This window comes from Vitis riparia, chromosome 11, assembly GCF_004353265.1.
Source record: "Vitis riparia cultivar Riparia Gloire de Montpellier isolate 1030 chromosome 11, EGFV_Vit.rip_1.0, whole genome shotgun sequence".
Classification (NCBI taxonomy): Eukaryota; Viridiplantae; Streptophyta; class Magnoliopsida; order Vitales; family Vitaceae; genus Vitis; species Vitis riparia.
This window is the reverse complement of record NC_048441.1, coordinates 6,569,546-6,580,263: the sequence shown is the minus strand read 5'-3', so window position 1 is coordinate 6,580,263 and position 10,718 is coordinate 6,569,546. Positions and strand designations below refer to the sequence as shown.

The following is a 10,718-nucleotide window of genomic DNA, read 5'->3' as shown; positions in this document are numbered from 1 at the left end:
GCCCAAAATTCAAAACAAAAACCAAAAAGTCCCATATATATTCACTATTAAAGTTTCAAGAATGCTAAAGGGGAGTTATTCTTTCTATTGATCATAAGGCTTGGTATCCTTTTTGCAGTCTTAATTGATTGGAACTGCCCTGTTTTATTGTGAGCTTGTGCCTTGTGGTCGAGTGGAGTTCTCCTGGCTCCAATACCATAAACAAAGACAGAGGAAAAAGAAAATAAGTAACAAACTAAAATGACTGTGGAGCTAGGAATACACTCACTCAGAGAAAGTTTCTCTCTTTAACCCTGTTTTTGTCAAAATTTGTTTCCTTTGTCAGGAAACAACAGAAGCAAACTGACACAGGTTTGCACTGACAGAAGCAAACAGAGGAAGTTTCTCTCTTTAGCCCCCAACTTTCTTTAATCTTGCAACTTACTATCTTCTAAGTTTCTCTTGTAATTAAAGATTGAGGCTTCCACAGACCGTTTGTATCTATGGCTGCAGCGTCTCTTTAATCATATAACATTTTTTTTTTGCCTAGTTTTCTTGTACTTATTTTAACTGGTTTCTTCTTACCATCTCAATGCAGTTCAAGGAAGTTTCTGTCCACAGGAAAACAAGCCTCAAGTGGTCTTATGAGCAGTCACAAGGCAGACCCATTTGCTATGGAGGCTTATTAACTTTGTACCAGAAGGCTAGCAAGAAAGTTGCTACACTCCATCTTTTGGATACCCAATTAAACAAATCTAAAGATTCTGCAGTTCAGCCTGCACAAATAGAACCTACCTACAGTACGGATTTGACTCAGTCACCTCTTGCAACACAATTCAGATCTAATTCAACTCTATGATACAGATATTGAGACAAGGAGAAACTACATTCGCAGTCCAATTTTACACAATGATACAATAGAGAGAACAAAAAAAAAAAACGGTATAAGAGATTAACTAGAAACGCCAAAGAATTCTGCATGCTAAGTTGGTCACAGTAAATCTTAGTAACCTAGTGCATCTGGAAAGGCAAAGACAGGAGAACTATTGAGGGATGAGCCTGACAGTCCCAAGTTCAAAGAAGGGTTTTTTAGTCATGCAATTTTTGGTTTGGGGTTGTTTGATAGGCATGATGCATTCTCTTATGGATTCATCAATAGTTTAGGTTGTTCTTGTATTTTCTCTTTCTTTTCCTGTTTTTCTTTTTCTATTCCATATTTTTGGCATGATAAAGATTCTACTTTCCTTGTGCAAAAGGGTCCATCCCCTTGCTTTCTAACTTGGTTTCACTAAAGTGCACCAGATACATAATTTGGTTTGAATTGAAGGCAGAAAAAGGATGAAAAAGCTTTAGTCAAGGCAGTGAGGAGAAACATCATTTTTAAGGATCTAACAAAGAATATGGCTTGACAACTCAGGTAAATTTCTAAAGCAATAGAAAGAGGAAAGGATCACAGTCACCTGTTACAGGTTGAAGTGCTGCAAAGGATATTCGTTCAGCCAATGATGAACAAAAGCTTCATCACAATCCACAAAATGCTCCTTTTCTGCCCACATTAAGGAGTTGCAATACATGTTTGCAACAATCCTCCTTAGGAGCCTGTTGACACAAGATAACCATCCAGATATTATACTATTCGTAAACTACTAATTTCATTGAAAAGTTAAACTGTTAGCTAATAGCTGAACAATATATCATGTCAACCATTGCATAAGATAAATGAGCAAAAGCAGTCAATAAATCCTATCAAGCAAAATTACACAATTGGCAAAGCATAAATGAGCAAAAGTTGCCAACAATCTATATCAAGTTCACTAACACCCGTAACCTAATAGCCTTATATAAGATCTCATTCCTCGCTCGCAGATGGATTAATAAATAGGAAAATAAAACAAGCATTGAGGCTCAAACTCATTGGCTCCCAAAAAGGAAGGCTCTAAATATCATGTTAAATTATTCATATTTAACTAAAAAACTAAAGTTATTAGGTGATAGACATGCCAATCTGACTAGTGCTTGCATTAAGATCCATAAAGAAAAAGGATGGTCCATAGAGCAATAAAATCAAGGACTAAAAAAAAAAATCATTTTCCACCATGAAAAGCATCTCATGGACCACAACTAAAACACAATAACCATATGCAATATGCTTGAAAAGGAATAGAAATGCTAATATGTATTTGCTTAATAATTGAAGACTTTGGTTGGATAAATTGGAACATGTTTTTCTCAATCAATACTAGGCTAACCTAGAAAGATCTAGATGGTGATTATTGGGATTGTCTCAATTTCCTATTTAGTAGACATAATCCTTTTGGTAAAAAATATTATTTAGAATATTTCATATATTGATATTTCTTCATAAAATTATATTTTATCTAAAAGGAGGAAAGTATTAGGAATATTTTTATAAATATTTGTATCATGAGGGGAAAAAGTTCGAGATTGAAACCATCTTTATCAACAAATAAGTGTTAAAAGACCTTTTCCAACATGAGGCTCCCACTCCACTCTAAGGAAAACTATTTCCTTAAAAGAAAGAAAATCATTCAAACATCCCATACAAGAAACAAGAATTTGTCATTTGCAAAAAACCCACCTGGAAAAAATAAACTTATAGCAATCCAATTCTAGATGGTCAAACATTGCAAGTAATATGAGAATCACAGCCTTCCTCATGAACAAAGAATTGTTAAGACCAACTTTTTCCAAACCCACTTTGGAGTAATATTTTTCTAGGAAAATCATTTTCCAAGAAATTTTCCAAACACCCATCCGGGAAAACAAAGAATATGTCATTGAAACAATTAAAACTTGCAGCAACCCAACTTCAAATAGTAAAACATGGCGAAGAGATGGATCATAGGAGAATCACAACCAACAAAGAATCCTCAAGGCCAACATTTTCCAAACCCTTATGGAAAAAGTATTTCGTTATGAAAAAAAGAATAAAAAAATTTTCCAAACCACATAACAAATCAAATAATAAGTATTATCCCAGAAAAAATTTTCCACAAAACAAACAACTAACAAAGAATCATCAAGACCAACCATTTTCAAACACATTTAGAAAAATTATTTTCTTAAAAAAAAAATTATCCAGCACCATAATAAAACCAATTATTTTTTTGTATACCAGAAAATTCTTTCCACGAAAACAAATAACTCATCAAGATCAATGTTTTCCAATCACGTCTAGAAAAATTATTTCCATAAAAATAAAAAGAAATTCTCCAACCCTCATAATAATAGCAAAATAATTTTCTTATCCCAGACAACATTTTCCAGGAAGACAGATAACCAACAAAAGAATCATCAAGACCAACATTGTCCAAACACGTCTAGCAAAATTATTTCATAAAAGAAAAGAGAGAGAAAAGAAATTCTCCAAAAACCCTTTCCAAAAAAGCAAAGAGAGGCGCACGGAAGAGAAAGAAGAATCGGCTCTGAAACTCACCTGGTTTATATCAAATGGGAGGAGCGGAAGATCGGAAAAGCTAGCATGTGGTACTATGAAACAGCATCGTTTAGTCTGTTGATTTCTGAAAGAGTATGTTGGAATTGAGGAAATTTAGGGTTTGGAATTTGGGATTGGGTTAGGGGCAGAGAGGCGGTGAAGAAGGAGGATGAGAAATTGAGATTGAGGCTGCTCATTTGAATTTGTTCTCAGGGTTTTATATCAAAGAAAATAACGTTACCGAAAAGTTGAGTGAAAGCCGTGAAGACTGAAGCCAGCTGCAGGAGTCCCACGGTCGACTGAATTTGTAACGGATAAATAGATGACTCAGGGATGGTCCACCGTTGATCTCGGATTTAAACGTTTGAATTCAAATTCAAATAATCCCACTGTGTTTAAATCGTAAAAATAAATAAATATTAATTTCAAAAAGTGAGGTTAAAATTATTTTTTCAATAATTATTTATTATTTTTCTGAAATATTTAACTCTTAATATTTTTATTTCTGATTTTGTATTACAGAAATTATGAGGGCATAGAAGAGTTTGATTTTGAAAAAACTATATTTTAAAACTTAAATCTTACCTTCTTCTCAAAATAATTATGGAAGTAAATAATTAAGATTTTCTAATTATTATAGGCATAATAAACATTTTTCATACAAAAAATTCTCACATTCTTAGTGCACCCTTTTCCATACTTTATTTTTATTTTTTTCTCTTACATTTTCCAAGAAGTTAATGTAACATTAATTTTTAAGTTACGAAAGAGGCACTTGATACCATAATGAAGTCAAACTCATTAACTAATAATTTTAGTAGATGTGTACACATATATAGATATATTGACTTTAAAGTGTGAGTTTAAGGTAAAAATAATGCTTTTGAAAAAAAAAAAAAATAGATCTCTTCCCAAGATATTTACCGGTCTAACCTTTGTAATCACATATTTATTCATGTGATTTTTCATTTTTCATTTTTTTTTAATGTAAAAAATTGGAGTTGGTGATAGTGATTTTAGCTTTAAATTTAAAACTAGAGTCACTAATAGTGGTTCTAAAGATCGTAGTTCGTAATTGTGGTTTTAAATTTAAATATAAAACTATAGTTACCTATTGTGGTTTTAAAACGAAAAAAATAATAATAAAAAAATTGAACTTGATGTTGTACGGATGCATTACTTTGACAAATATTTTTAACATAGCTTTAGATTGAGAATTTTAAAAAAAAATAAAAATAAACAGGTTACTTTGACTAGAAACTCTTAAAGTGTGACTTGATTTCCAAGATAGTTACCTCTTTTGTGTCTATAACATGTTATCATAATTTTGAGTTATAAAAATAAATAATTTATTCACAATGTCTAGTTATAATAATATGATTTTTCTATAACACCAAGTTAAGATTTTTCTTTTTATATCCAATAAATTTTTGTATAACATCAAATTATGGTTCTTTTTCCATATTTGAGAAAATTTTTTGTAACTTACCAATTATGATTTTCAAGAGATTTTTTAATAACTTAAAGTCGTGGTTTTCTTTTAATATCCAAAATTAACCAAAAAAAAAATTAAACACACAAATTACTAACCATGCTCAAATATCAAAAATTGAAAAAAATTTAATTGGTATATAATATCAAAATTTAAAATATAATGAAAAGAAAAACTTAGTTTGAAGCATGATGTTAAACATTAATATAATTTTAAATCTCTTATTAACACCCTTGAATTTTTATGAAAAATGCTTTGAGTATTAGTAAATAAGAGCATGAAAATGCTTATGAGAAAATGTAAAAGAATCTATTTAATCTCTTCAAAACACATGAATGGAAAATAAAAAAACAAAAGTACGTTTGTTAAGTTCTTCTACCTAGCAGCTACTGAGCAAAGAGCAAACCTAGAGGGGCACCAAACCCTCACACATCCTTGGTAGGAAACTGACATGTTTCTCTGTAAAAAGAGGCTACAATAAGATTTCACACGGAACCTTCCATCTTTCACCTCCTCCAAACCAACTTATCATCCATATTTTTTTTTTTTTTTTTGCAAAAACTGCCTAGATGTGTCTGAACAGCTCCCACTGTCTCTATCTCCCAAGCACACACTGCCCTTTTGAAACTATGGTTCAAAGTTCGTGGTTTCTCCCCCACCCAAACACCTGTCACTCTTGAACTTTTATCAAGGGAATTTCTCTGCATCAACAATCTTGCCAAAATTTAGTCCTATGACCATTACCAAAAAGAATTAAAGTTTTGGGTTTATTTCACATAGGTCCTCATGAGAGAGAATCTATAAACTCTTGCATTCTCTTAATCCATATAGACAAAATGGTGCCATACTTCCTTCACCAAAAACTACAAAACAAATCTCTAATAAAAAGGGAATTTCAGCCGAGGTGCCAACTAATCCTGGCAAAGCAAACTAATTCTACTATAGACAAAAAGATAGCTCACCATTCCAAACCAACAATAAAGGCATCAAACAAATCCATAGAAGCTCTAGGTTTATGAATATATTGCATGACAGGAAAACCACAGATATTGAAGAGCTGTAAGGACAGCTTTTATCTGCATTTTTTACCTTATTAATAAACTATGTTCAGTCTATTACACTTTGGGTATTCTATTACTTGCTGCATATTTTCAGTAATTAAACTAAAAAAATAAATGTCACTAGATTGCATATAGTATTCTATCAATTGCAGCAGTGAAACAACCTAATAGTTTAGAAGGAGTTGGTATAAAGCTGGTCTAGAATCCTATTAGAGCAATTCGATCTAATGGCTTAAAGGAAAAAATCAATTACCTCATCAGACCTCAGGGAGTTGCATAATTGCTTGCTGATCAAGTGGAAGAATTTTGTAGGGAACAAATATGTCAGTCTCCACAAGGCCCTTTAGTTCCATAAGGGAGAGTAGAAGTAAGAAGATGAATGATAATTTGGGAATATACTAACATTTGAACAAGAATTGTTATCATAAAATATTACAGGAGAAGATAAAAGAGAAGGGGAACCTGAGGACAAGATGCCTTTGTAAATCTTTGTAGTACTTAATACAAAACGGAAGCAATTTCACGTGCATTTGTCAACTTCTCTCTGTGAAAATATATATATTCCACATATTACATAGTCAAAAATTTAAAATATCTAAAAAAAAAATCTAGACTGAATGCAAGCAAAGTGGAATATCCATAAGGAAGTCTCAATTACCTATTTTCCAAATCCCATGAATCACTATGTTGGCGAATATGGTTCTTATACTAAAGATAAAGATGTCCAAGTTCACATAGATCAGAATTTTCTTTCCTTTTTGCAATAGTAGTTACTTCATCCTATAAAACCAAAATATGGAAATATAATATTGAGATCGTGCATAAAGGAAAAAGAGATTTAGAAATGCACTACTTGTTAGCTTCAATTGCCTTGACTGTTGGTAGGAAAACACAATAATAAGAGGGAGCTGTCACAATTACAGAACATGATAACACATACAAAAATGAGATCAAGAGATACCTTGTATATTTCAAGAGGTTATGGAAATAAAAGTTTACTGCAATTTAACAAGGAAATTTTTATCACTTCGGTTTTCTGATTCATACAAAACACAAATCACTCTCAGAGTAACAGAGTAGTACAACCTTAATTGCACTCAAGAAAATGAAAGCATCGTCTTTGACCTTCAACTAAGGAGTAAATTTCTTCAACTCACATAACAGAACTAATATGTGGAAGTTTATCAAAGTTTTAAGTTGAGAACAAAACGTACATATAAGAATTAGGGTGTTGTAGTTTATAGGGTGCTGCTATTTTCTTGTAAGTGTTGAATTCAAATCAAATAAAGATAGGGAAATGCTTATAAGTTGTGCTTAGAACTGGACAGTGGACGGGTTGGACATATTTTGAAGTTCTTGTCACAGTCTGAAGGTAGCCACTTTCCCAGGTAAAAACAAGCAATCCTATGGTCTGACATACAAAAAAAGGATATATTGTCAAATTTCCTAATTAACAAATGGAATATAGCATTTACATTGATCAAACCCCAACTTAGTTTGACCAATTTTGTAACTTAAAACCAAGGTCTAACCCATACACAAAGATCCAAATTAACTCTCAATACCTACAAATTGAATGGACAAGACCATGTAAATTCAGAAGATGTTATGCCTTAAGTAAAGGACAAAGACAAAAGTATAGCTCCATACTATTTCCAGTTTGACAATAAAAAGTCACATTATTATTTGATAGATGGAGAACTACCTTTGGAAGCCCCTAGAGTAATATTCAGTTGTTGCATATTTTATGTGTTTTTGCAAATTATACTTTTAAAAAAAATGCATTTCTGCAAATTATACTTTTGGTGCTCTAAGCATATGAGTTCATTCTTTGGTAAAATCAAAATCAGCCATTAATGGAATAGGAAATCGTCATATTGCGCATTCATTGTTGTGGAAATTTGGAAGGTACAATTATGCATACAGTTGTACCACATAACTGTACCACCAGTTGTACCAGCAGCTTTACTGCATATAGTTGTTTCCTAAACTTTATCCCAAAATCAAGGATTAGATTTTTTTTTTTTTTTTTTTAAGGCAGAGACCTCAACCATTCATGTATAAATATCGAAGCAATAATCAGTTTGAATAAGGTGAGAAAAATAAAAAGTTCTTTTTATTTTTCCCTCAAATTTCTTCAATGTTTTACTAAAATAATTGTTTCTACGTTCAAACCTTAAGGAGATGTAAACTCTTTTACATGATATAGAAGTATTATAACTTTGAAAAATTCTGCAGGAAATTTGACATTATTCATATGGGAAAATTGCAAAACTAAGTAAAAAGCATATTAAAAGAATACCATCTTCCAATTATGTGTAAGCATACACAACAAGGTGAACTAAAAATGAGCTTGAAAAGATGGAAAACCATATAACCAAAATGTAATTACCACATTGAGTAGAAGAATGAATGAATGTATCACTATATTCAAGTGCAAGTACAAAGATCAGGGATTGTTAAATGGGGCATGCTAAAACCAACTATCATATTGCTGTATTAAGCTCATAAATAAATAATACGGTAGGACCACGTGTTGGCAAAGTATAAGAAGAAAAAAGACAAGAAGAGGAGGCAATTGCAATGGGAAGAAGATAATACAAACACTAAGGGAAGACGTTGAAAGACATTAGATTCACTTCAGTTCCAAACTCTTCTTAACAAATGCAAGAAGTTACAAACATGGAAGTATGTGACTACTTTGTAGCCAACTTTACTCTATGTATGAAACAGACTTCATTTTCATTGACTACCTGTTCAAGCCACTGAAGAAGAGCAGTTTTAAATTTCCAAACACACCGTCCAGTTGAATAGTTATCCTTGATATGTGCCATTTTAAAAGCATGAACACGGCCTGTGTTCCATTTAAACAATAGTAGATGTACACTGTATAACTTCAGATCGAACTTGCATATTGCATTTTAAAAAAAGGGTTTTCCCAGCCCCATTTCTCAAATTGTTGGATGCAAGGAATAAGTAAGAAAAAAATTATTAAGATTCTTGATATAAGATGCCAAATCATAATTTAAAAAAGAAAAAGAAAAAAGAGTCAAACAAGTATAGTACTACAAACAAAAAGAAGAGATGGATGATTGGAAATCAAAACCCATCTCTCCTATTCCCCTACTCCAAACAAAAAGAATAACATGAAAATGAAGTCAAATTGTAGGCTTGAGGATGGAAATTTATGATAAAAAACCAATAACATATTTCACTTTTGATCATGGTTATTAATCTAATCTGAATCATCCATATCAGTATTACAACAAACCCCAAAATCATAATTGCTAGTGACCTCTGTTTCAAAAGTAAACCAATATCGGCATATTCAAGGAAAAAAAGTAAGATTCAGACTGAACCCCAAATTCGGTTGCAAAAATAGTCCGAGAAATCCAAGAATTCAAAGAATTGGAAATCTTTTTATTTTAATACTTTTATCTATTGGGTTTGCAAATTCATATGAATGATCTGGAAAATTGGCAAGATTCCGTAGAATCGACCAAATGATTGATAGAAAAAGGTACAGAGATGAGAAAAATGAACCAATATTTTGGTAATTTGGAGACAAATTCAAGCTGGCATGGTACAGAAACCTAAGAAAACAGCAAAACAATCACACCCTAAAAGTTGCATTTCAGAAACCAGGCGTCCAACCAATCATGTAAAGAGGGAAATAAGGCATGAAGATAAAGTGCGATATGAAAAAAAAAAAAAAAACACTCACAGAGATTAGCAATACGAGGGTCATCGGGTTCAACCCGGTTCTCAACACGAAGAAAGCCACGAATGTCAGTTCCTATGGTGACAGGAACTCGCTCACTGTCAAAAGGCTCAGGAGAAGAAGAAGATGGAGTATATGAGGCGGTGGGGGTGCGATTGGTGGGCATGGGGAGGAGGAGGATGGAATGATGAGAATGGCGCAATGGATTGATGAGAATAGGGTATATGAGGCGGTGGGTTTCTTGATGTTGTGGTGAATGGAAAGAGGAAATTGGTGTGATCATTTGCTTTTGCTTTTGGAGGAGGAGTAGGAGTAGGAGGAGGAGGAGGAGGAGGAGGAGAAGAAGAAGAAGAAGAAGAAGAAGAAGAAGAAGAAGAAGAAGAAGACGACGACGAAGGAAGAGGAGGAGGAGGAGGAGTAGGAGGAGGAGGAGGAGAAGAAGAAGAAGAAGAAGAAGAGAAGAAGAAGAAGAAGACGAAGAAGAAGAAGACGACGAAGAAGGAAGAGGAGGAGGAGTAGGAGTAGGAGGAGAATGGATTGATGAGAATAGGGTATATGAGGCGGTGGGGGTGCGATTGGTGGGCATGGGGCGAACGCATTGCTTTCAGCTTTTTGTGGACAACCGTTTTCGTTTTCTTGATGTTGTGGTGAATGGAAAGAGGAAATCGGTGTGATCATTTGCTTTTGCTTTTGGAGGTTGGACAGTCAGGGGCAGTCAGGGGTTTTGAGCTCTTTTTTGAATGTATTCGTGTCCCATTATCTTACATTTAACCTGATTATTTGTACCTTAATCATATTCAATCCCCGCAGTTGGAAGAGAGTAGTAAAGAAGTAACAGGCTTGTTTTCATTATTTTCTACTAGTAGATAATATGCCACTTGACTGGGAACAACCCACTCCACCTATCCTGCTGCCAGTATTCTGCATCTTTCTCAAAATTTACAGGTCCCAACCATTTCTGCTACCCCACAAAACTGCGAACTAGCATTGACCTACACGATTTTGTAA

At 33.2% G+C, this 10,718-nt stretch overlaps 1 protein-coding gene across 2 annotated transcripts; it reads right to left on the bottom strand.

Annotated features, from left to right (window-relative positions):
• Window positions 1–1,495: 1,495 nt before the first annotated feature.
• Window positions 1,496–10,055, bottom strand: LOC117924947. 2 transcript variants are annotated; one of them, XR_004652896.1, is made up of 5 exons: window positions 9,714–10,055; window positions 6,648–6,769; window positions 6,452–6,533; window positions 6,243–6,330; window positions 1,496–1,578 (listed from the first exon to the last, which is right to left on the bottom strand). XR_004652896.1 is itself a non-coding variant. In XM_034843696.1 (2 exons), the coding sequence occupies exons 1-2, from the start codon at window positions 9,991–9,993 to the stop codon at window positions 7,291–7,293; spliced, it is 390 nt and encodes a 129-aa protein (XP_034699587.1). In that variant the 5' UTR covers window positions 9,994–10,055; the 3' UTR covers window positions 6,851–7,290. The 2 variants fall into 2 exon arrangements, 1 of the variants encoding a protein (XP_034699587.1); XM_034843696.1 differs by lacking the exons at window positions 1,496–1,578; window positions 6,243–6,330; window positions 6,452–6,533; window positions 6,648–6,769 and adding an exon at window positions 6,851–7,400.
• Window positions 10,056–10,718: the final 663 nt, after the last annotated feature.